At 37.6% G+C, this 27,672-nt stretch overlaps 1 protein-coding gene across 7 annotated transcripts in view; it reads right to left on the reverse strand.

The window, feature by feature from the left end:
- KDM4C (lysine demethylase 4C) overlaps positions 1-27,672 on the reverse strand; it is a 510,176-nt gene that overhangs the window by 187,287 nt on the left and 295,217 nt on the right. For all 7 annotated transcript variants that reach the window (XM_046023271.1, XM_046023269.1, XM_046023272.1 and 4 more), the window contains 4 exons: positions 17,314-17,507; positions 14,285-14,523; positions 11,882-12,195; positions 8,799-8,907 (listed from right to left, as the gene is read on the reverse strand). In XM_046023271.1, the coding sequence (XP_045879227.1) occupies positions 8,799-8,907; positions 11,882-12,195; positions 14,285-14,523; positions 17,314-17,507 (856 nt within the window). The remainder of the gene's footprint in view (positions 1-8,798; positions 8,908-11,881; positions 12,196-14,284; positions 14,524-17,313; positions 17,508-27,672) is intronic.

Here is a 27,672-nt window from a genome sequence, read left to right on the forward strand (position 1 = left end):
GACAGAGAAATCAAGCTAAACTGAGAATGCCCAACAATTATTACACAGCTGAGTGCTAGATAAAATATCCATTAAATCTGAGTGCCAACAACATTTAATGTTTTGTGTCCACATAATGCAGAAAAACACTGGCTGTGACCTATCAACAAACATTCCAAGCCAATCTACTTAGTATTCTGCTGAATTTTCTGTTTTATTGCTTAAACAGACAAAAATACAACTGTGCTTATTATGAAAGTGTAATATTACCTCAAGCTAATAAGAATTGATGGAACAAAGAGAAGAGATCATTATGTAAAAATTAATAACATTTGGAGAACGACATGCAACAGCCAAAGACAGCATTCTTTTTTTTAAATTGTAGGGAACTTTTCACAGAGGGGAAACACTGTTGATGGAGGGATGTTTCTATATTTCACTATTTTGTTTTTCAATGAAAGGCTAACATGGGGCAAGAGACTACATTATACCCTCTCCTATTATCATTCAAGTTTGAATGAAATTCAGGGTTTGAAAGAAACTTTGGGACAATTAATGAGACAAGGAATCATGATGAGCCTTAAAGAGATTACATGACTTTGTTCTCCAAGGCCACACAGCCATTAACAGCCAAGGAAAAAGTAGAACAAGGTTTCTGGTTGCCACCATAAACAGTCATGTACTCATTACAATCTGGCAAAACAAACAAATGGGTGCTTTCAATTTTTAAAATAAAATTGTTATCTACTTTAATACTTAAATAATATTTGTAAAGTTTGAATAGATAAAAGACATCACTATTATATTTGGTCAGCATATCCACTTAATCCTTAAAATAAGAGAAATAAAATGAAGACTAGAACATCTATACAAATTGTTAGAAAGGAGCGAGTTATAGCATGCCATGGATTGACAGGCATAATTCTCCCCTAAAACAACTATCTACCAGAGGTAAAATGAAACAGCCAATTTTTAATTATGTCCTTTTGTTAGAAGGACAATTGCAAAGTACCCAGGAGCCAGCTTGTACACTAGTAGTACTTACAATGACTGAATGACCCAGGCTATATTCCAGAAAATACTATAGGAAGTATCAGGCAATCCCAGAAGAAAACAAAAATCTCTAATAAAGTGAATCAGTAGGTAGTTCCAGTTCCCCACATGGGAAAATGTGTTTCGGACCAATTCAGAATGTGATTGCATTATAAACATGAGCATTGTAACAAAAGGAACGTGAAACAGAGAAAATCATTTGGGAAAGTAATCAACTTTTGTCAGACTTGCATTCCTGAGATTCTCCTTACTTAATTATACTTAAATGTATACATTTTATTCTTTAAAATAACTTAAAAACCTAGGTTAAATGGGTTAAATAATGGTCAAACACCAAGAATAATCTCTAATTAAAGCAGCAATTTCTATCTCTTCTATCTCTGTATTTAAATATTTAATCCTTTGCTAAATGAATTATAATATTAATAGAGACTGTCTAAAAAAATAAATTGCTGTAACATTGCCTGAAATACACTCTTAATCTAACCCTCAAGGCATGCAGACATTACAAAGATAGAGATCTGGTGTCTGTAATTTCAAAGAGATGTTTAGCAGCTCATTACCATACTGCACTTGCTGAACTGATGATTTATAAAGTTATATAGACAGTTCAGATTAGAGAAAATTAGAGCCATAGCAGGGCTTTAATCTGACCTGAGTCAGATTGAATCTTGTCAATTTTCAAACTTGTAGGTGGGGTCACCTTTGCAGTTGGGTAAACATGGTAAAGATGGGTATCTGTGTCTTTCAATATTTCTGTATAATTATTCTAGAAATATAAAATTACAGTTGAAGAATTCGAAATAAAAATTTGGTCCACTGAGGATGAGCTCAACATATCACCACATTTCATTTCAGAGTATTTAAAATGCCAAAAATCCATTCCTGAGCCTGTAAATTAGAACTCCCAATAATTTCTGGCCAATTCTTACATTTCACCCAAGATAAAACTGAGGCCAATCTCAGTCAAAAAACTGATAAGGAGGGAGGGGGGTGGGACGCCTGGTGGCTCAGTCGGTTAAGCATCTGACTGCTGATTTCCACTCAGGTCATGTTCTCAGGGTCCTGGGATCAAGCCCCATGCTGGGCTCCCTGCTCAGTGGGGAATCTGCTTATCCCTCTCCTTCTCCTTCTGCCTCTCTCCTGGCTCAGGCTCTGTCTCTCTCTCAAATAAATAAGTAAAATCTTAAAACACACACACACACACACACACACACACATACACACACAACCTGATAAGGCTCAAGTAGGCCAGGACTTTAGTCAGAGTCTATTTTCCAGTAATAAACCAGATTCCACTTTAGATGGGGTTCAAAAATTTTGTTAATCGCCTCTGCTAGACGCCTTAGAAACATTAACAGCTGGGATCCACTTTTACTTTAAATTTCTGACTTGAGATACTTGGCAGTCCTGTGGTTAAGAATTTTAAGGGTGACTTTCTCTTATTAACCTATCTCCTTTTCCCATTCAAGCCTAGACCCAGGTGGCAAGCCCTCTTGTCCTCTGCTTATGGTCAGTTTTGGTTGTTTTTCCCCAGCACACCCTTAACAGAGGGTATAGACTTTTAAAAGTCCAGCTTTGTGTGTCAGAGGGAATCCTAGAGGTCTTAACTCTGATTTCCAAGCTTCCACTCTACTCCCAGCATATTTACCCCAAACAGACACAGCATTAGCTCTCCCCTACCAATCTGATGTCATTTCTCTCTGCATATGGGACTTGACTGCAGGACTCCCGGATCATGACCCGAGTTGAAGGCAGTCACTTAACCAAACTGAGTCACTCAGGTGCCCTCCATGTCTCTTTAAAAATACATTTTTGCCCATATTTTTAAAAAATGTGATCAAATATGAAAAATTACCAATATTACAAAATTGAGCACCTGATAACAATCTTGTATATTTTCTTACAAACTTTCTACTTACTTTTCAAAGTCTCCAGCAAAACTCCACTTGACAGCATCAACTTGTCAACTCCCACTGCCACCAACAACAGTGGGGATCACTGTGTAAAGTATTACTGCATCAGCCACTACCAGGTTCATGATGCCTCCCATGTGCTTATGAGGCTGTCCTGAGTGCACACTTGCTTGAGAAACATTAACCTTATTATTCACCAAGGGCGTTAAGTGCACAGTAAGTACAAAAGCAGTGAACGTCTTGGAAGTCCACAGTGGGAAAAGCTGGAAAATTTACATTGGAAACACATGTAAATTTAAAAGAAATGCATACATATATGCAGGATGATAGCTTCAGAGAACAAAGAATGAATCATGAGGGGTCAGGCAGCGAGGTTGACAAAATTCATATCCAGAATACCAGTATAAGGGGAGGTCTGGAGTCTGTGTCAGCATGATTAAAGCACTGCTGATGAAAACCCTAGTCAGCAAAAGCACGAGGAATTCAACATTTTTGAATCTGAATGACATCAAACTAGGAAGGAAGGCCACAAATACAAATACACACTGCAGTGCTAGCCAAGCCACTGTCCCACTGGGATGTCATTATGCTGGGGGCCCTCGGGTCTCCAAGGCTTTGGCTATGTCTGCAACATGGCAGCTTCATTTGAGCATGTCCTAGGATTTGGCACAGTGGTAAACAAGATTCTGATACAGTTGGAATACAAAACTGGGTTAGCTGATACATATATACATATTTCTCCAGCTAACTAAAACTGCATGTTTTCCTATACATTTATGCATACAGAGAATATTTCCTGGACAAGAGTTTGCGTTTTCCTTAACATGAAAGCATATATCATATTAAAGTATTTGACTAATGACTGATTTCAAAGTTACTGATGACCAGCATTTTCCTGCTTTTGGATGCATGGATGATTTAAGCCACAGTGGTTAACCTTGGACTAGGAAGGGAAGGCAAGATGAAAGGAGTGGGAGTAGGGAGACAGACAAATGATGAGCACAATATAAAGTGACAAGTGGCATTCTAAAGCTAAGTAAGTATGCGTATAACAGCACAGCAGAGGTAGAAAGGAGAAGTGGTGAGCAGAGAATGATTCAAGAAGAAAAGGGTAGGGGGCGCCTGGGTGGCTCAGTGGGTTAAAGCCTCTGCCTTGGGCTCCAGTCATGATCCCAGGCTCTCCTGGGATTGAGCCCCGCATTGGGCTCTCTGCTCAGCAGGGAGCCTGCTTCCCTTCCTCTCTCTCTGCCTGCCTCTCTGCCTACTCGTGATTTCTCTGTGTCAAATAAATAAATAAAATCTTAAAATTAAAAAAAAAAAAGAAGGAAAAGGGTAGCACATGTAAAGCAATAATTGGGGGAAGTGCATGGAAGTAAAAAGCAGTAGATTACATTCAGAAGGAAAAAAAGTTGTCTGAATGGATGAAAAGGAGGATTTGTGGAGGGTAGTTGAGAAGAATGAAGCTAGAGAACAAAGCTGGTACTGGATCATGACAGCCTTAATGTCACTTATCCAGTATCAAAGCTGGAATATTAGGGGAAATATGTGAGAGCCTTTGAGCCCTCTTCACCAACGAAGAAAAAAGAACTACTGTGGCAGACTTCTGAGCCATCTTCACCAACGAAGGAAAAAGAACTACTGTGGCAGACTTCTGAGCCTGCCAACCCGAGTTGGTTCATCCCCTCATTCTTAGTACCTTCTGAGGCCAGGCAAGAGTGTTGTTCTTGGAGCCTGCCTGGTTCCATGCCACACACACACACACACTCCTTCCTACAGACATTCAACCACAAAGCACTGAAATTGGAGAACAGGAATATGCCATTATGTTGACATATCACAAGAAGAGGACAGGTATATAAAAAGAATGCCTCAAAAATAAAATGATCCACCCAACCTACTCTTTCAAGTTTATGTTTTAATCCAACATTTGTATAATTATTTTAATGAACAGAAAAAATACAGAATATTAATCCATGTTTCAGGATCACCTTGTATAGCTGCCCAGCTTAAGGAAAAATGTAACTGAAAAACATTTCAGTTAAAAGAAAACCAGAGGCAGCTTAGTCATTTCTTTTCAATTATAAATAATAAAATATTCAGTATACATTTAAGATTTTTTCACTAAAAACAAAACAAAAACAAAGAAGAATTAGATAATAGTTTTTATATAAAGATACTATATTCTAACATCATTCTTTTCTTATGTATACCATGTCTGCTCTACCACCAACAACCAGTGCTTTGCTGGTTGAGCTGAGAGTCAGGAAATCCTTGCAGATTCTGTAATTACTGGATCTGCCACTAACCATAATGGTCTCTATAGTTTCAGGTCATTTGAATATCAAAGAGCCACTTCACTGTACTTTTGAAAAGAGCAACTTAGGGGTGACTCTTATCTCCTGGCTGCACACAAATTCCCAGAGATGCTGGATCAATATTTTTTCTTTTTGCTGTTTTTCTGTTAAGGAGTCAAATTCCAACTTCAACAGAGAAATGCTCATTTACCGGCAGAAGACTAAACTGTTGTTTAAAGACACAACTTCTCAGATGCTCTAATCTAGTTAAAGGTCCTGGCTGAAATATACCTACTTGTATATGAGGAATGCAAAAGGAGCCTAGTAGTTTGGGTAGAAAAATTCCCAAAAGAAGCTAGATTTGGAGTTGTGTGCTCCCAATGAGTTCATCATTTTCTAATAATAATGACGTTCATTCACTTCCAACTGTACAAGACACAGAGGCAAAGGCAGAGGTAACAAGGGCCCCATGATATGATGCCAATTATAATATTAATAATGAAATTATATATATATTATAATATATATAATATATATATTATAATGAATTATAATATTAATAATGAAAAATTGTCATGTAATACTTTGCAGATTGAATTATGATAAATGTAATTAATGACTTAATTAAATAACTTAATTTGATAAATGATTTGAATTATGGTAACTTTCTCCATTTTCTCCATTATCCCATTGATTAACACAGAGTTTTGCATAAGTTGTAGATGAAAGCAGTCTCATTCATTTTATTTTAACAGAACTTTAGAACATAAATTCAAGGAGTTGTTAAGGCTGGAGGCCACTGCCTGTTTGAATACATATCCTGCTGGATATATCCAGCTAAACAGTATGGGGCCCTGGAAGCAGTGTATAAGAATATTCTCATACAAAGACAGATCTTTAGCTTAAGTAAGAACATCCCAGAGATGGAAAGTGCTGGAAAGACCTGGAAATTCTGAGATTATGGTTATTAAAGCATTTAGTATGCTTTTAATGAGGCAGGCAAATGATTTCTTTCTTTCCTAAGATTCTTTTAGGACTGTTTTCTACTTTATCAGAGAAGTTAACGGAAAGATATTCTTCCTTTTACTGAAATTTAATATATATTTAATTTGACAAAAACATACTGATTTTGAACAAGGGCCCCATGATATAAATACAGTTGACCCTTGAACAACTTGGGGGTTAGGGTGGCCAAATCCCCATGCAGTTGAAAATCCACATATAACTTTGAACTCCACCAAAACTTAACTACTAATAGCCCACTATTGACCATAACCCTTACCAATAACATAAGAGTCGATCAACACGTGTTTTGCATATTATATGCATTATATATGGTACTCTTACTATAAAGTAAGCTAGAAAAAGGAAAATTTTATTTTTAATATGTTTTTTAAAGAATTTTTTTTTTTATCAGATAGAGAGCATAAGCAGGGGGAGCGGCAGGCAGAGAAAGAAGCATGTAGAGGGGAAGAAGCAGCTGAGCAAGGAGAGTGATGCAGGACTCAACTGCAGCACCCTGTAATCATGACCTCAATGGAAGGAAGATGCGTAACTGACTGAGCCACCCAGGCTCCCTGAAAAGAAAATTTTATTAAGAAAATCACAGAGAAGAGAAAATACATTTACAGCACCGTACTGTATTTATTAAAAAAATTACTTATAAGTGGACACACACAATTCAAACCTGTGTTGTTCAAGGGTCAAACATAATTTACTTCAGGATGCAGAACATTCTCCATTGTTAGTATGGAAAGTTGTAAAAATATTTAGTCATCATTAAATTCTCTGATATTTTTATTTTCAATTCTCTAAAATCCTCAGAGGACCCTTTTACTATGTCCTTAACATATTAAAATACGGAGTGTATGACTGCAAAAGCTACAATCACCCTAATGTTCCAGCAAGACATTTAGCCTTAAATCTTGAGATGACTTTGTTGAACCAATTCACTTAAAAATTTTGGAAACCATACTGATTGAAATCAGAACTGTTCTCCATGGAGAAACTCTGGGCCAATTTATGATGGCCCACATCAAAATAAACTACCTGGGGAAAAAAAGGACACAGGAGAAAGTAGTTTTCCTTACATGTTACTATAATCCATTCACTTCCAAAAAACTACACTAAACACAGGCAATGATGGAGAAGCATAATTAAAATTCAAAAGTAATGTACAGTAAGCAGTAATTACCTTATACAGAACTGTCCTTTATTTTGACCCTAAGGGGAAAATGGTTTGTGCTGGGTACAGTAAAGAGGAGAAAGAAGAAATGAAATGATGATATATGGAAATAAACATGAATATGTTTCACTACTTGTATTACTAGAGACAGAATTCCACCTTTGGCTGGTGTTCTGGAAATTGCTACAATCGTTATCCCATCCCTACACTGATGATCTTTTTTCCTAACTAACCATGGGATATAAAATTAGACAGTGAGTAAAGAAGAAAACAATCTGTTAGAGATGTCTACTCTGATGACTGTATTCAAACCAAACAAGAGGCCTAATCCCAAGGTTCACATTTTACTCCATTGACAGCTTCACAGGCACATGACCTTAACAGTTTGTACCAGTAAAGGACAATACTTAGAAGAATGGCTTTTTAATTTTTTTTTTAATGTATTTGACAGAGATCACAAGTAGGGAGAGAGGCAGGCAGAGAGAGAGAGAGGAGGAAGGAGGCTCCCTGCCAAGCAGAGAGCCCGATGTGGGGCTCGATCCCAGGACCCTGGGATGATGACCTGAGCGAAAGGCAGAGGCTTTAACCCACTGAGCCACCCAGGCGCCCCTGAAGAATGGCTTTTTATAGAAGGCTTGTTTAAATTAATCTTTTTAGAGAAGGAAAAAATAAGCCCCCCAATGCTATGAGACACTTGCAAGGAAGAAATAGCTAGTCAGTGGTCTGATTTCTAATCGAAGGCAACAAAAAGACATTTTTGGAAAAAGAGAGAAAGAGAGGTGAAAAGGGTAGCCAGGTAAAACAAAAGATAAATATTACACGCAGGAATAGTAACTGGTTGTAAATGAAACTACTTCACATCAAGCAAAGTCAGTAAAATCTAGTTACGGAGAAAAGTTGTTTCACCACATACCAGGCATAACAGGAAATGGAGGTACTGCACATAGTTTCTTACTCAAGATGGTGTGAATAATTTTAAAAGACTCAAGTTAAAAATAAAGACAATGCAAAGGAATCTATAGCATGGTAACTTCATGATTTGACACCTTTAGAGAAATGATTCTCAACTTCCTCTAGAGTATCTTAAGATGAATGTCAGAAAAGACCAATTTTATCCCATCATATGAAATGGGAAAACTTTGACTAGAAACATAGCTAGCTTATATAAAGCAAGGATTTACCCTTAAAATCCAAATTCCTTTTGCCTGTTAACTATTTCTTATAATCTCCTTATGGTATGCATGTCTTTGCAACTCAGTCAAATTTCCTATCAAGCAATTTTTAGATAAGTTTATTATAACAAACAGACAGAATGAATGTTGACTATCATTCAGTATACAGAGAATAAACACTGCAAAATCACAAGCTCACCTTCATCACTTGTTGCCTGCTGCTTCACCAGAGTCAGTGGGGATCTCGCTGGAGGCTTACTCAGTGGATGGCGCCAACTTTTAGCAGTTTTGGTTTCTCCCTCTATTCTCTGGTCACAGAACAAAAATGGAGAAGAAACACAGTTAAAGACTTGCTATGAATGAAAAACCATGGTTCACAATGATTTGTGACAATTTAATTATAAAGAATTCTTATACTTATTTACCTCCTTGGGAATTAATCCTTTAAAAAAATCTTAAACCTGTAAGTCAAAAAAAAAATAGGAATCCATTCTATTAGTTATTTTACCAAGAGATCAACTAACTATCCTTCCACTGCATATTAAAACACCATCTGTGGTGCAGGGTAGGCTTACCAAACTTGCAACTAACACAACAGTTAGCAAGTTTTCAAAAGTTCTACCAAACTAATCTAAATTTAGGACTACATATTCATAACTATATAGAAGTGTGACACTTGGTCACCTCTATGCTGTCCACATGTGAAAATCTGGCAGGTCATTTTGCTTTCTATGTTTAATCAGTGAGCCAAAGTGAGCCTGTATACTTTCTCCCATTCAGAAATGAATCCCCACTTCTCTGAGGACCAACTAAGAAATTTAAAGATTTTTTTTAATATAGTACATTACTGTCATCTTGAAAGCACTTAAATTTTATAAAGAATTTTTTGTCTTGGTCTCTCCAAACTCTATTTTCCTTTCAAAGGCATATGAAAAGGCCATCCACACCCTGACATCTTCGGATAGAACCTACTTACAAGTTTACTTGCTCAGGCACTCAAAAACAAACAAAAAAACCCAGGATGTAAGGTGGGGGAAGTGCTCAGAAAAAGTGTTTGAAACGAATGGGTTTGCATCAACAATTGACTAGGAAAGAAAAGAATTTCAGAAATATACCTGTAAGTGGAAGAAGCAGTGGCTGGAAGTAGAGAAATTCCACTGGCTTCTGACACCAAAACAGGATTATGAGAAAATGTGTGACAACATTCTAATCAAAGCTGGGAGTAAGGAAATGATGTCAAAATAATACAAGGCACACCTAGGTGACTCAGTTATGTGTCTTGTTCTTGATTGCAGCTCAGGTCATGATCTCAGGGTCATGAGTTCGAGCCCCAAAACAGGCTCTGTGCTGGGCATGGAACTCGCTTAAGATTCTCTCCCTCTCCCACTACCCCTCAAAAAAAAACAATATAGGATGGGATATATCTGTGGTTTATACTAGCTAAAAATTAATATGAAATACTTATCAAGTCTCACTTTGTGCCACATTGTTGTAAGAACTGAGCTACAGCAGGAAAAACTACACCAGGTCTCAGCTTTCAAGGAATGTGCATTATAGAGGAGGAAGGCACAGACAATAAACAACTAAATAGTTATGTTCACTAGGTACTATTAAGAAATATGAAACAGGGGCACCTAAGTGGTGCAGTCAATTAAGCCTCCAACTCTGGGTTTCAGCTCAAGTCGTGATCTCAGGGTTGTGAGACTGAGCCCTGCATTGGGCTCTGTTGCTCTGCTTGAAATTCTCTTTCCTTCCCCCTCTGGCTCTCCCACTCATGCATGTGCACTCTCTCTTTCTCAAATAAATAAATGAATCAGGTTGTTTGGGAGGATAAAAGGAAATACGCGATAAAGAAAAAAAGGGCAGAAAAAAGGAACGGAAAGAGATGGGAGGGAGCTATTTTACATGGGGTCATCAGAGAAGGACTTTCTGACAAGGAGACATTTTAGTGGAATCTTGAGTGCCCTGAGGGAGCTCTGTGGACTCAGAGGAGCATTTAGAGCAGCAGGAACAGCATGTAAGGTGTGAACATACTCAGTGTATTCCAGGAAGAGTATGGAACCCAGTTATAGACAGATAGACAGACACTGTTCAAAAGTAACATATTTCTTGGAAAGACTGACTAAAGTTGACTACTGCAAGCATATACACAGCATTATGCTTAGTACTAAGAAACACTGGTCAAAACCATAAAAGAACAAAATGGGTCTGTACTGCTTAGAACGGCTGCCTGACACCATGCTCTGAGAAAAGAATATCACACAGTTGATTTTGAGAAGGGGCAAATCAAGTCACTCAGGCCTCAACAGCAGTGTTTGCTTTCCAATGCAGGCAGTCTTTGTTCAATAAAATGATAAGGATAAGGGTTAAAGGCACAGAGGGTAGAATCATCTCCATTGAAAACAAGGAAATAGAAAAGTTACTTTCAGTTCCACTCTAAAGAATATGAGTAAACTTAATATAAACAGGCATTTGACTCATTCACCATTCCACGAGGAATCACAGTATCTGCTCAGCTGCGTTTAATCCCCATGTGAAGTTAAGTTGTAAATGTTGCTTATTATTATGTGAATACTATTTTCAAATTTCCCTTAGCAACCATTTCAAATAAATTAGACCATATTTTTCTATTTCTCTTACATTTTTGATAAATATTTAATAGTTCACTAGGATATACAATCATGCATAAGATGGTAAAAGTTACTGAGTCAAATTAGCAAATTATATTTTATTTTATATTTTAAAACTACTATGAACTGACTATTCCAAGCTAATTTTCTTATCTAATCTCGCTTGTTACTCAAAGATGTGAAAATGCCTGTAGTGAGATGAAATGAGCAAGAGCAGTAAGAAGCGGGTCTGTTCGGTGGCTAGCTCAATTTATCACCTCCAACAATTGATACTCTCCTTATTTGTGCCCTTAAGGTACCTCATCAAGTTGTATAGGTCAACACAGGGTAATGAATTCTGACAACCACTACATACAACTCAACTTGTCTGGTCCATTCATAATCTTAGGATTAAAGCAACAGTTTATACTGAAAGCATATACTATAAATGCATAAGAACATATGAGACATATTTACAGTTTCTCTATAAATGCAAAGAGTTAGAATGGGGCACCTGGCAATCAAGAGAAGTCTTGAGTGTTCTGAAAGGCAAAAGGCCTGTTAATGGGAAATGTTATTTCTACCCTAAAGCAAGATTTCAAGGCACAGCATGTTTTCTCCAGAAAGTACTCACTACACAATAAATATAGTAAAAACAGACATTGCTACATACACTAGGGACTTCGAGGCCATTTCTCTCTCCACTGGAGACAGCTGGGACTTCCCCAGGTTCGAGGCCATTCCTGTGGGTCTCCATATCACTCTCTTCTCCCTCTGTTAACATACTGTTACTCTCTGCCACTGAAGAACATGACTCAGGTGACTTTGGCCATGGAAGCTTGGGTGAGTCTGATTCCTTGGATGTCAGATTGCCACTAGATATAGAATCATCAGCTTCGCTGGGATTTGAAGGTAGAATTACACCATAGGCTTGGTCATCCTTAGTTTTTATTTCCTCTGTTATAGATGTGCTTAAGCAACTGTTTCCTGAGGAGTGAAACAAAAGACTGTTAGTAAATCTTACACTGCATTACTACTCAACAATAATTCTCAACTAAATTTCTATTTTTCAACTTCTCCTCTAAACTCTCACAGACATGAATGGGAACAGTCACCACAGCATCAGGAAGCCTTCATATTTATTAGTTTGGCAAAAGAATATACTTACCGACAAAATTAAAGCTTAAAAAGAGGTTACACTTTGACCAATGTCAAAAGCCAATGCAATAATTACCCAAAGCCATAGCAATTTGAAATCTTTCTAAAAATAGGAATTATATTCCAATTACTGGAATCAAGTACTGGAAGTCCAAGAGCTGCTATTAATAGAACATTCCAGCTCAGAGGATGTATGGAAAGAACACATGTAAGGCTGTGTAGATCCAAATAAAAAGTATGTCGTACACTAAACCTGTATTGCATGCTGATGGAAAATAAAGGGCAAGGTTATCATGAGCTCATCTCTTCCACTGCCATCTCTATTCACTCTTCTCTCTCCCTTACAAGCATTCATAGGCATCATTTCACCTATCATATATTGGCTTTGATGCTGAACGCACCCAAGTTTTGTACCTAAGTGTTCTGCGAGGTCTCAAACCCTGGAAGTCAAAATACAAGGAACCATGTATCAGTAGAACTAATAAAACTGGGTGCCATTGGCCTAAACCACCCAGTAATCTATCAAGTAGTTAAATAAATCCAGTGTAATTAAAAACTATGGTAAGGGACTATTTAAAAAAAAATCCAGGGGTGCCTGAGCCAGTTAAGCATCTGCCTTCGGCTCAGGCTGTGATCCTGGGGTCCTCAGATGGAGGCCCACAGCGGGCTTCCTGCTATGTACAGTTTAACTGTGTTCTCTGCATTGCTTGCTATTCCTTTCTCTACCTTCTCCACTCTTGCAATTTTCTATCCATTCATCACAAATTAATTCAGATATCAACTAGTCCATGAAACCTTGCCAGGACAACCTTTGAACTGTTTGGAGTTTTTTCCTTGGTATATCAGCAATACCCTGGGACATCTCTATTATGGTACTTACCACACTGGGTTGTAACTGTATGTTTGCCTAGCTCTCCAATAAAGTATGAAGTCACTAAAAGAAATTCTATTATTTAAACTCTATTTAAACACAGATATCTCAAGAGCAAAAAGTAATCAAAGTGAAGACATAGGAGAGAATCAAATTAGGACTATGAAAAGGACTTTTTCTTTTACTCTAAGTGGAATAAGAGTAAGAAGAAGGTAGGGACAAGACCTCACCGACATCTTTTAAAAGGGTCACTCTGCCATATGGAGAAGTGACTAGCATGGGTAAGTAGGGTAGACCCTAGATAAACAGAAAAGTAGCAATTTCTGCCAACAGTTCAGTCAAGAGATAAAAGTACCTTGAACAAGGAGGAACCAAGGGTAGATGGCCAGATTTGGGGGAGTCCCACAGTTGAAAGACAGACTGGATGAGCAGTATGAGAAATTACCAATAAGCTCAATTAGTACAAGGACAAAAACTCCGACAAATATTAAAGAAGTAAAACAATACAGCAATTTCAGAGACATACACTATAAAAGGGAAGAAAGCAAACTAGGTGAGACTTATAGGTCATGACTTTAGTACAGAGAAACAGCAAAGAAACTATACATACCATTTCACAAAACTGAATGATTGTTATTATTCTTTTTTAAAACCTTAATCTTTATTTTCTCCATAAAATTAAGTTGAAAGCTAAGAATCTGCAAAGCATTATCTATAATTGGTTTTTACTGTTCCATGTGAATTTAACAGAAGCTTTCCAAAAATGTATTGTATATTATAAATTGAGTTGTACGCCTCCCCCAAAAGTTTTCATTTCAGAATCTTTTTTTTTTTTTTTATTAAACCAAATAGGCACTGCTGGCTGTCTCCTAATTCCACCACATATAACTGATGCTCCTGACTTTTACAACATTCACTTGGTCTCCTTACTGTTACTTCATAGCTTTAGATGTTTTACTGGTAAAGCTATGTGAAAAGGTAAGATACGTGTCATAGAACACAGAGTTAAGACATCAGCTAACATGTGAAACATAGTCAGTTTCTCACCTGGGCATTTGATATTATCTGATGAATTCTGATCTAGCTGCTTTCTGCTCAGAGAAGCCTCTTCTTCTGAAGGTAGTTCTGTGTTCCCCATCTTCACTGCTTTTTCTGGTTTTCTATTGACCTTGAGATCTTCTGGGTCTGGGTCAGTGGTAAGGCCCTCTGCCCCATCAACTGCAGGTGACACTTCTTCATTTCCCTCATTCTTAAGCCTCTTAGAGTGAGAACCAGTACACTGGAAACTATTAACAATAGAAGCTGTGGTCAGCGCAGGACATTTGCAAGGGACAGGATGAAACACATACCCATACAAATGTTATTTTCACTTACTGAAAGAAGTGAAAAAATTGATAGCTTTCTAATCATTATGCAAAAATAATCTTCACGGTTAATAAATTAAATCTGAAATTGAAATCTCATCAGTTTTAATAACAATTTACTAAAAATTAAAATTAAAACAACTGTAAGTAACTGATTATTAAATATTATTGGGGAATATTGCTAAAATTTTATAACAATAATAAAAGAAGTCTGAAAATAAAAAAGTGAAAAATTATGACATGGGGATAATAAAGACATAAATGTTTTTTAGGTAATAAAGGAAAAGGAAAAGAGATTTCTACAAGCTGTTGTTAAAGTCTGTGTATATTACTTACATTCTAAGTTTCATTTAATTCTGAATATGCATGAAAATCATCAAAATTAAATGCCAAATCATTATTAGCTAAAGGAATTAGAAGAGGAGACAGGCTAACTAATTGTATTTAACATCTTATATCTACTTTGTTTTCAGAGTAGACACTATATTTAATTTTTTCTCAGTATTTTTCAGGAGGTCACTTGATGGCTTTGTCATAGATGCCTTTTGTATAACACACAATATTTCCAACACTTTCATTTAAGAATTACAACTCAAATCAAAGCAACGTGTATTTCCATGTCCAACACACACACACACACACATACACACACACACACACACCATTGTTCACTACAGGAAGTCAGGGAGGGCAGGTTTCTGAGGTGAAGGTGGTAGCCGAGGATAACCTATGTAAATTAGCTTTGGCTGCTATTGGCAGTACTACTATCATCATCACCATTATTGCACTGGCCAGGTGGGAAATCTTCACATTATAAATAGCATAGCACATGTAAAATAAGATGGCTGATTTCTCTGAGATTTCAATGAATCATTACTTCATTACATTTCCTAGATAGGGTATTACTTAAGGGAGAGCAGCAAATGCCACAATCAAGTCACAAGTGCACAACTCTAACTGAGTGAGCAAAGTCCTTTGATTATTTTAACCTACTAAAAGGCATTTCAAATCTGTTCAATGTCATAGATCTATGGTCTCGGTCAACACTAAAGGGTCACTGTTTTTAGTAACTAGGAGACCAGATCATGCACCTAATTAAAGTATTGTATTTTCTGTCCATTAAAGAACAATTCTCAAGATGTTCTATTGGTATTTCTTTTGGACTCAGATTGTCTACTCCCTCCTCACCTTTTTGGCATTGACTCTCTAAATCAGTATTTCCCTAACTTTTTTTAATACAACCAACCCATTATAAGTTACACATTTTAGATAGTGATACAACACACTCATACACACATGTTCACACATCAGGAATTAATACTTGCCCTTACCACAGAAAAGAATACAATACTTTTTATTCTATTTTGCATCCTAATTTTAAAATGTTGTAACTAGCCTACTGAATTTATTTGAAAACTAACAGTTTGAGAATCACTGCTGTAAACTATAGGGTAAAATAAGAACACCTGAGTTTTAGTTCTGCTACGAATTCCACGCCTCAGGTATTTCTCTTATAAAATGCAGAAGTGTGACTCCATGTTCTTAAGTTTCCTCCACTCACTACCACTTTAAAACAGCAGAATATAAATGTCAGAGTAAGAAAATAAGCATCAGAAGTATGGCCAAAGATTTAAAATCACATTGTTATTTAGTTAATGGCCCAAAAAAAACCCCAAAACAGATACTAGAAATGAGCTATTGACCCAAACACAGGGGATTAAATACATGCAGGCATTGAGTATTATGTTGTATCAAATCATTTAATTACATGAAAAACACTCACAAAACTGGCCATCAAAGGGTTAACAGAGCATAGCCCAGTTTTGGAAAAGTATATTATGTAATATAATAAGCACATATGTAAAGGGTATCTACCAAATTTTAACACTGGATGGTGATGTTATAAGTGATTTGGGATTCCTTCACTATTCTTTTCCCTATTTTACAAATATTCTCCAGTGCCAAATATTAGCTTTACAATATGAAAGAAAAACAATGAGCAATATTGGAGAATAAAGGTGTAATATAAATCTGGAAAATGTAAGAGCCTAAAAACTTCGCCTAAGGACCTGGGAGCAACATAACACATGCTCCATCAATGGGTTTTAAAATAGGAAGATGCCCACAGATGACCTAAAAACTTTTGAAATGGCTCTGGCCACAAAAATGGAATATAGAATAAAGTTCACATGGACAACCATGTTAAACAAATACCACATGCTCTGCTTTACACCTTGTAAAAGAATAAAGTAAGTGTATAAAATGTAGCAAAATATAGGTATCCTGATGAGTAAAGTATCTGGAGAGAAGAATGAATAATGATGAAAACAACTAAAGTCAGAAAATCAGTAGCTAAATGAAAAAGTTCAACATCAAGTTATTGAAGTTGATAAAAATATGGAGATGAATAGAGAGCACTAATTCAACCTTAATGTACATTAGTAAGGGGTCTAGGAGGTCCCAGGACTGTTCTTTTTGGCATGTATAGCATGTCAGGAATATTCTCAAGCACATTATATACCCCTTCCTATATTTTACTTATTACCCTTCTTAAAGAATTATAAATACTTTGCCTCAAATTTTCAGTAAGATATTAAGTAAATTTATGATGACAAACAGGAGAAAGCAAATGAATAGTTTCTGAGAACATCACATTCAATGACCCATTTTTATTGAGTAGGTACAAGTGGAATGGGGGGAAGAAATCGTTACCTCCTAGATGCTTTTCTTACTTTCCTCCTCCTCTGCAGCCATGCTTTTACTTCAGGTGTGGATTCTGGAGTAGGCTTTGTGTGATCAATGGTGTATATATCCTTTCCTTGCTTCCAAAGCTGATATCTGTCTGGCTGAAATTTCCTCACAAAGATATCCATTGAGATTTTCACCATGTCTTTCCTGCAGGTGCACTGAAACAACAGGGTTGGTGTGCTTTAAACACTGTACTGGCTACATAAGGTCATACTAAGTCATACTTTGAACGTACCATTACATGAATACTCACTGCAAACTTGAGGATAATGTTTTACATTTTCAAATATGCAGTGAGTGATAATTTCAATTTTTTTTCTGAACAGAGGTGACAACCTATACCTTCACATTTACAAATGATAAAATGCAGTGTATGGTTCATCGAGAACTTACTGCAAAAACAACTAAAAGGAAAGCACACTTTTGTAAGATTGCCTGCAACAGAAGGATTATCTTCTCATCATGAATATGCACTGAGGCTGAAAGGCCCATAAAACTGAAAACCTGGATTGCAATGAATAAAAATAGCCAATGTATGTTTGTTTAGAAAAATTCAACCAATAGATTGAGAGAAATTTTCTTCAAGATGTATTTTAGTCACATGTATGTTTATTAATAAATATACTCTCACAAATTAATCAACAATTAGAGCAAATGACTGGCTTCTCTACTATGTCCTATCCATAAGACCCCCACCATCATCACTTTAAATATATAACTAAGAAGAAGAATAGTGTAAAGGGGAGAAGTTCACAGAAAAGATTATTTTAAATCTACTAGGGCTTTGATTATCATGAATACATAGTCAGCAGTTTCACCTTACAAAACAAGTTTCCTATAGAGACTTCAACAGGTTAAATTGTGTCTAGGCCAACATTCCATGTAACAGGGCAGTTATCATCCAAACAATCCCTAACACACCTAACGACAGCCTTGAAACAATAAATCTCTCAATATTTTGGATAAGATTATCATCTCCATCCAAATTAATTTCAAAGCTTAATAATCTCCAAACTGTATTATCTATCCCTAGAGTTCAAATCTTGACAGGTATAATGCTTTGAAAGTTCAGAAAACACCTTATACTTCTTCAACTGCAAACAAACATTGTTATGATATCATGGTTCTTCCATGCTTCTACATTCATAGTCAACATTTCCCAATCCCTCCCTTCTCGTCTACTCCTAAAAATCCTGTCTGTCATCACCGACAATAAGTCCTTCCTTTAAAATGTCTCCTGCATGAAGTCCTTATACCAGGATCCTTCCATCTTCACTTTCAGATACTGAACTCTAGCATAACAAAGCAAACTCATTTTTCTACCTGCAGTCACTCCGAGCACCAATTCATCTCTACAGCTGTCACTTTAATCCTCCTCAAATATCTTATAACTTTTCTTTTCTGAGTTCAATAAGCTGTACTCTATGCTGCTCTGCTATTAGAATAAAATCTAGACCTCTGAATCCAGCATTCAAGGGATCCAAGATTTGACTCTACCAGAGAGATTTCCGAGTTTCTCTCCCATTACCACTCCTTTTCAACCCAAGGAGCATAATCAACAGAAGCCAAATGTGCAGATGCTTCCTTAACTCAGTACTTCTGCTCCTACCACAATGCCTTCCTGATCACTGTTTCTGTTACTACAAAAAAAAAAAAATTATCTTAAACACTGTAAATTGTACCAACTATTCCTCTGAATGCAGTACTGTTTATCTACAGCTCTGCTTTCTGTTATTAGTTAAGTATAGAAAGCATTCTACAACATCTTGCTATAATTATCTTGGCCTATAAGTACGGAAAAGGGAAATGTGAGAAATTTTAGGATATTTTGGTTTAAGATGCAATCTTTCCCCTAAAGTAAGAAACAGAAATTGGATTCATCAGCAGAAACTTTCCTGTTTCCTTAAAGTGTTACCAATATTTGCTTCATGAAGAAAAATAAGGGAGTGAACAATATAGACACAATTAGTTTCTTTGGCAAGGGAGAATTTTGTCATACATATCTTACTTTCCCATTCCCCCCTCCCAGAAGTCAGATGTTGTGAACAAGCAGCAAGATCTACCACTCAGTTGACTGCTTGACTCACTACAAAGGATTAAGTGCTATCTCCAAATTAAAATACTCAGAAATAAAGAGTCAAAAATATCCAAAATAATGCAAGGAACAACATCAGAGTCAAAAATAGTAAAATTCAACAGCACAGAGAAATCTACTTTTTTTAAAAGAAATCTAGTCTTGTTAGTATTGACAAACAGTAACACTCATCTAAACCCTTCAGGAAGTTAAACGAGGTCATTTTAAGAGAATGCACTATATAACTTCGTTAGTAGGAAAGAATGACATTAACAATCCCATTTGGAAATTAAGAAAATTTCAGACTACATACTAATACAAAGAGCAATAATAAGGAATAGATAATACTTTCTGAGCAAACTATTTGTGATATCAAGTCAAAATACTAATAAGAATGGCTATTCTTGCTGCTCCTTTTAAGAACATACACATATGGGTTAAAAATGCGAAGCCCAAATTTAAAGAGAATTGTCAGGAGTCTGTATGCATTGAATTCTTCCATATTTCACTACCTTAAGACTTATTATATAGAATCAAGATTATTTGTTCCTATCTCGTAGGAAGTCAAATTCATGCTATTATTTTTTTCATCATCTAATTTTTTTCAGCGTAACAGTATTCATTGTTTTTGCACAACACCCAGTGCTCCATGCAAAATGTGCCCTCCCTATTACCCACCACCTGTTCCCCCAACCTCCCACCCCCGACCCTTCAAAAACCTCAGGTTGTTTTTCAGAGTTCATAGTCTCTTATGGTTCACCTCCCCTTCCAATTTTTTTTTTTATAAACATATAATGTATTTTTATCCCCAGGGGTACAGGTCTGGGAATCGCCAGGTTTACACACTTCACAGCACTCACCATAGCACATACCCTCCCCAATGTCCATAACCCCCCACCCTCTCCCAAACCCACCTCCCCCAGCAACCCCCAGTTTGTTTTGTGAGATTAAGAGTCATTTATGGTTTGTCTCCCTCCCAATCCCATCTTGTTTCATTTATTCTTCTCCTATTCCCTAACCCCCCATGTTGCATCTCCATGTCCTCATATCAGGGAGATCATATGATAGTTGTCTTTCTCCAATTGACTTATTTCACTAAGCATGATACCCACTAGTTCCATCCACGTCGCCGCAAATGGCAAGATTTCATTTCTTTTGATGGCTGCATAGTATTCCATTGTGTATATATACCACCTCTTCTTTACCCATTCATCTGTTGATGGACATCTAGGTTCTTTCCATAGTTTGGCTATTGTAGACATTGCTGCTATAAACACTTGGGTACACGTGCCCCTTCGGATCACTGCGTTTGTATCTTTAGGGTAAATACCCAGTAGTGCAATTGCTGGGACATAGGGTAGTTCTATTTTCAACATTTTGAGGAACCTCCATGCTGTTTTCTAGAGTGGTTGCACCAGCTTGCATTCCCACCAACAGTGGAGGAGGGTTCCCCTTTCTCCGCATCCTCGCCAGCATCTGTCATTTCCTGACTTGTTAATTTTAGCCATTCTGACTGGTGTGAGGTGATATCTCATTGTGGTTTTGATTTGTATTTCCCTGATGCCGAGTGACGTGGAGCACTTTTTCATGTGTCTGCTGGCCATCTGGATGTCTTTGCAGAAATGTCTGTTCATGTCCTCTGTCCATTTCTTGATTGGATTGTTTGTTCTTTGGGTGTTGAGTTTGCTAAGTTCCTTATAAATTTTGGATACTAGCCCTTTATCTGATATGTCATTTGCAAATATCTTCTCCCATTCTGTCAGTTGTCTTTTGGTTTTGTTAACTGTTTCCTTTGCTGTGCAAAAGCTTTTGATCTTGATGAAATCCCAATAGTTCATTTTTGCCCTTGCTTCCCTTGCCTTTGTCGTTGTTCCTAGGAAGATGTTGCTGCGGCTGAGGTCGAAGAGGTTGCTGCCTGCATTCTCCTCAAGGATTTTGATGGATTCCTTTCTCACATTGAGGTCCTTCATCCATTTTGAGTCTATTTTCATGTGTGGTGTAAGGAAGTGGTCCAGTTTCATTTTTATGCATGTGGCTGTCCAATTTTCCCAGCACCATTTATTGAAGAGGCTGTCTTTTTTCCACTGGACATTCTTCCCTGCTTTGTCAAAGATTAGTTGACCATAGAGTTGAGGGTCTATTTCTGGGCTCTCTATTCTGTTCCATTGATCTATGTGTCTGTTTTTGTGCCAGTACCATGCTGTCTTGATGATGACAGCTTTCCCAAAGGAATATTGAAAAATAAAGCCAAAGTTGGTGGCATCACAATTCCGGACTTCAAGCTCATGCTATTATTGATACTGAAAATCATCAATCTAATTTAAAGATGAAAATGCTTTAAAAGTCAGCAACTTTCTAAGACAGAAAATACTAAATTAGTTGTCTCAACTGCAGAACTGAAATTTTCATATAACCACAATAAATGATTAATAAAATAAGAAGTTTATACTAAAACACCCAAACCGAGGTATTACTTTTAACATATTTTCTTCATGACACACAGGATGGCTAATTATGAAAAAAATACTTTCATGTGCAAATATCTGATAAGGAAGGCTTTGAAGGTATGAAAAATATGTGAAATGATTCTGCTTTTCATTCTGTTTATTAACAATTAAATGATAAGTAGGAAGGAACTAAGAAAAGAATGCCTTAAAAGAAGACAAGTCTAGTAGCAACTTGATGTGGCTATTATGGTTATTACGAGGGTATTATAGGTTGAATTGTGACCCCCTCAAAAGGTATGGTGCTGGGCGCCTGGGTGGCTCAGTGGGTTAAAGCCTTTGCCTTCGGCTCAGGTCATGATCTCAGGGTCCTGGGATCGAGCCCTGCATTGGGCTCTCTGCTCTGCGGGGAGCCTTCTTCCTCCTCTCTCTCTGCCTGCCTCTCTGCCTAGTTGTGATTTCTCTCTGTCAAATAAATAAAATATTAAAAAAAAAACGGTATGGTGCTGTGCTCACCCCAATATATCAGAATGTGACTTGTTAATACAGAAGTAATGACTTATGGTCATACTAGAGTAAGGTGGGCTTTAATCCAAAAGGATTGATATCCATATCAAAAAAGAAGAGACAGGAGTCAAGATGGCGGAGAAGTAGCAGCCTGAGACTACATCAGGTAGCAGGAGATCAGCTCGATAGCTTATCCAAACATTGCAAACACCTACAAATCCAACGGGAGAGCGAAGAGAAGAAGAACAGCAACTCTAGAAACAGAAAATCAACCACTTTCTGAAAGGTAGGACTGGCGGAGAAGTGAATCTAAAACGACGGGAAGATAGACCGCGGGGGGAGGGGCCGGCTCCCGGCAAGCGGCAGAGGAACGGAGCACAAAATCAGGACTTTTAAAAGTCTGTTCCACTGAGGGACATTGCTCCAGGGGCTAAACCGGGGTGAAGCCCACGCGGGGCCAGCGTGGCCCCAGGCCCCACAGGGTCACAGAAGGATCAGGGGTGTCGGAGTGTCGGAGAGCTCGCAGCTATTAGAACGGAGAAGCCGGCTGCCAAGACAGAGCCGAGGACTGAACTCTCAGCTCGGGGTTACCTTGAACTGGTCGCGGGCTGGGTGAGCTCCGAGCGCGGCTAGAGGCTGGGGATACGGGAGTGATTGGGTGCTGTCCTCTGGGGGCGCACTGAGGAGTGGGGCCCCAGGCTCTCGGCTCCTCCGGGCCGGAGACTAAGAGGCCGCCATTTTCATTCCTGTCCTCCGGAACTCTACGGAAAGCGTTCAGGGAACAGAAGCTCCCAAAAGCGAACCCGAGCCGATTACTTAGTCCGGCCGCCGGTAAGGGCGGTGCAATCCCGCCTCGGGCAAAGACACTTGAGAGTCACTACAACAGGCCCCTCCCCCAGGAGATCAACAAAATATCCAGCCAGGACGAAGTTCATCTATCAAGGAGAAAGCAGATTCAATTCCTAAGACAGCAGAGCAATTCCAGAGGAGGAGAAAGCAAAGCACGGAACTCATGGCTTTCTCCCCATGATTCTTTAGTCTTGCGGCTACTTCAATTTTTTTTTCTTTTTTCAATTTTTTTTCTTTTTTCAATTTTTTTTTCTTTTTTCTTTTTTCTTCTTCTGCTAAATTTTTTAAAACTTTTACCCTTTTCTTTTTTAACATTTTTTGACTAGTTCATCTAAATATATATATTTTTTCTTTCTTTTTTGTATTTTTTTATTTGTTTTATTTTTTAAATTTTTTTCTTTCTTTTTTTTTTTCTTTTTTTTTCAGAAGCTGTTTTATCCCCTTTCTCCCCCCCACAATTTGGGGTCTCCTCTCATTTGGTTACAGCGCATTTTTCCGGGGTCTTTGCCACCCTTTTAGTAGTTTATTTGCTCCTTCATATCCTCTTATCTGGACAAAATGACAAGGTGGAAAAAATCACCACAAACAAAAGAACAAGAGACAGTACCGAAGGCTAGGGACCTAATCAACACAGACATGGGTAATATGTCAGATCAAGAGTTCAGAATGACGATTCTGAACATTCTAGCCGGGCTCGAAAAAGGCATGGAAGATATTAGAGAAACCCTCTCTGGAGATATTAAAGCCCTTTCTGGAGAAATTAAAGAACTAAAATCTAACCAAGTTGAAATCAAAAAAGCTATTAATGAGGTGCAATCAAAAATGGAGGCTCTCACTGCTAGGATAAATGAGGCAGAAGAAAGAATTAGTGATATAGAAGACCAAATGACAGAGAATAAGGAAGCCGAGCAAAAGAGGGACAAACAGCTACTGGACCATGAGGGGAGAATTCGAGAGATAAGTGACACCATAAGACGAAACAACATTAGAATAATTGGGATTCCAGAAGAAGAAGAAACACAGAGGGGAGCAGAAGGTCTATTGGAGAGAATCATTGGAGAGAATTTCCCTAATATGGCAAAGGGAACAAGCATCAAAATCCAGGAGATGCAGAGAACCCCCCTCAAAGTCAACAAGAATAGGTCCACACCCCGTCACCTAATAGTAAAATTGACAAGTCTTAGTGACAAAGAGAAAATCCTCAAAGCAGCCCGAGAAAAGAAGTCTGTAACATACAATGGTAAAAATATTAGATTGGCGGCAGACTTATCCACAGAGACCTGGCAGGCCAGAAAGAGCTGGCATGATAATTCAGAGCACTCAACGAGAAAAACATGCAGCCAAGAATACTCTATCCAGCTAGGCTATCATTGAAAATAGAAGGAGAGATCAAAATCTTCCAGGACAAACAAAAACTGAAAGAATTTGCAAACACCAAACCAGCTCTCCAGGAAATATTGAAAGGGGTCCTCTAAGCAAAGAGAGAGCCTAAAAGTAGTAGATCAGAAAGGTACAGAGACAATATACAGTAACAGTCACCTTACAGGCTAATAATGGCACTAAATTCATATCTCTCAATAGTTACCCTGAATGTTAATGGGCTAAATGCCCCAGTCAAAAGACACAGGGTATCAGAATGGATAAAAAAACAAAACCCATCAGTATGTTGCCTACAAGAAACTCATTTTAGACGCGAAGACACCTCCAGATTTAAAGTGAGGGGGTGGAAAACAATTTACCATGCTAATGGGCATCAGAAGAAAGCTGGAGTGGCAATCCTTATATCAGATCAATTAGATTTTAAGCCAAAGACTATAATAAGAGATGAGGAAGGACACTATATCCTACTCAAAGGGTCTGTCCAACAAGAAGATCTAACCATTTTAAATATCTATGCCCCTAACGTGGGAGCAGCCAACTATATCAACCAATTAATAACAAAATCAAAGAAACACATCAATAATAATACAATAATAGTAGGGGACTTGAACACTCCCCTCACTGAAATGGACAGATCATCCAAGCAAAAGATCAACAAGGAAATAAAGGCCTTAAATGACACACTAGACCAGATGGACATCACAGATATATTCAGAACATTTCATCCCAAAGCAACAGAATACACATTCTTCTCTAGTGCACATGGAACCTTCTCCAGAATAGATCACATCCTGGGTCACAAATCAGGTCTCAACCGGTATCAAAAGATTAGGATCATTCCCTGCATATTTTCAGACCACAATGCTCTGAAGCTAGAACTCAATCACAAGAGGAAATTTGGAAAGAACCCAAATACATGGAGACTAAACAGCATCCTTCTAAAGAATGAATGGGTTAACCAGGAAATTAAAGAAGAATTGAAAAAATTCATGGAAACAAATGATAATGAAAACACAACAGTTCAAAATCTGTGGGACACAGCAAAGGCAGTCCTGAGAGGAAAATATATAGCGGTACAAGCCTTTCTCAAGAAACAAGAAAGGTCTCAAGTACACAACCTAACCCTACACGTAAAGGAGCTGGAGAAAGAACAAGAAAGAAACCCTAAACCCAGCAGGAGAAGAGAAATCATAAAGATCAGAGCAGAAATCAATGAAATAGAAACCAAAAAAACAATAGAAAAAATCAATGAAACTAGGAGCTGGTTCTTTGAAAGAATCAATAAGATTGATAAACCCCTGGCCAGACTCATCAAAAAGAAAAGAGAAAGGACCCAAATCAATAAAATCATGAATGAAAGAGGAGAAATCACAACTAACACCAAAGAAATACAGACAATTATAAGAACATACTATGAGCAACTTTACGCCAACAAATTGGACAATCTGGAAGAAATGGATGCATTCCTAGAGACATATAAACTACCACAACTGAACCAGGAAGAAATAGAAAACCTGAACAGGCCCATAACCAGTAAGGAGATTGAAACAGTCATCAAAAATCTCCAAACAAACAAAAGCCCAGGGCCAGACGGCTTCCCAGGGGAATTCTACCAAACATTTAAAGAAGAACTCATTCCTATTCTCCTGAAACTGTTCCAAAAAATAGAAATGGAAGGAAAACTTCCAAACTCATTTTATGAGGCCAGCATCACCTTGATCCCAAAACCAGACAAGGATCCCACCAAAAAAGAGAACTACAGACCAATATCCTTGATGAACACAGACGCAAAAATTCTCGCCAAAATACTAGCCAATAGGATTCAACAGTACATTAAAAGGATTATTCACCACGATCAAGTGGGATTTATTCCAGGGCTGCAGGGTTGGTTCAACATCCGCAAATCAATCAATGTGATAGAACACATTAATAAAAGAAAGAACAAGAACCATATGATACTCTCAATAGATGCTGAAAAAGCATTTGACAAAGTACAGCATCCCTTCCTGATCAAAACTCTTCAAAGTGTAGGGATAGAGGGCACATACCTCAATATTATCAAAGCCATCTATGAAAAACCCACCGCAAATATCATTCTCAATGGAGAAAAACTGAAAGCTTTTCCGTTAAGGTCAGGAACACGGCAGGGATGTCCATTATCACCACTGCTATTCAACATAGTACTAGAAGTCCTAGCCTCAGCAATCAGACAACAAAAAGAAATTAAAGGCATCCAAATTGGTAAAGAAGAAGTCAAACTATCACTCTTCGCAGATGATATGATACTATATGTGGAAAACCCAAAAGACTCCACTCCAAAACTGCTAGAACTTGTTCAGGAATTCAGTAAAGTGTCAGGATATAAAATCAATGCACAGAAATCAGTTGCATTTCTGTACACCAACAACAAGACTGAAGAAAGAGAAATTAAGGAGTCAATCCCATTTACAATTGTACCCAAAACTATAAGATACCTAGGAATAAACCTCACCAAAGAGACTAAGAATCTATACACAGAAAATTATAAAGTACTCATGAAAGAAATTGAGGAAGACACAAAAAAATGGAAAAATGTTCCATGCTCCTGGATTGGAAGAATAAATATTGTGAAAATGTCTATGCTACCTAAAGCAATCTACACATTTAATGCAATCCCTATCAAAATACCATCCATTTTTTTCAAAGAAATGGAACAAATAATCCTAAAATTTATATGGAAGCAGAAAAGACCTCGAATAGCCAAAGGAATATTGAAGAACAAAGCCAAAGTTGGTGGCATCACAATTCCGGACTTCAAGCTCTATTACAAAGCTGTCATCATCAAGACAGCATGGTACTGGCACAAAAACAGACACATAGATCAGTGGAACAGAATAGAGAGCCCAGAAATCGACCCTCAACTCTATGGTCAACTAATCTTCGACAAAGCAGGAAAGAATGTCCAATGGAAAAAAGACAGCCTCTTCAATAAATGGTGCTGGGAAAATTGGACAGCCACATGCAGAAAAATGAAATTGGACCACTTCCTTACACCACACACAAAAATAGACTCCAAATGGATGAAGGACC

Source organism: Meles meles, chromosome 11 (genome assembly GCF_922984935.1).
Source record: "Meles meles chromosome 11, mMelMel3.1 paternal haplotype, whole genome shotgun sequence".
Lineage (NCBI taxonomy): Eukaryota > Metazoa > Chordata > Mammalia > Carnivora > Mustelidae > Meles > Meles meles.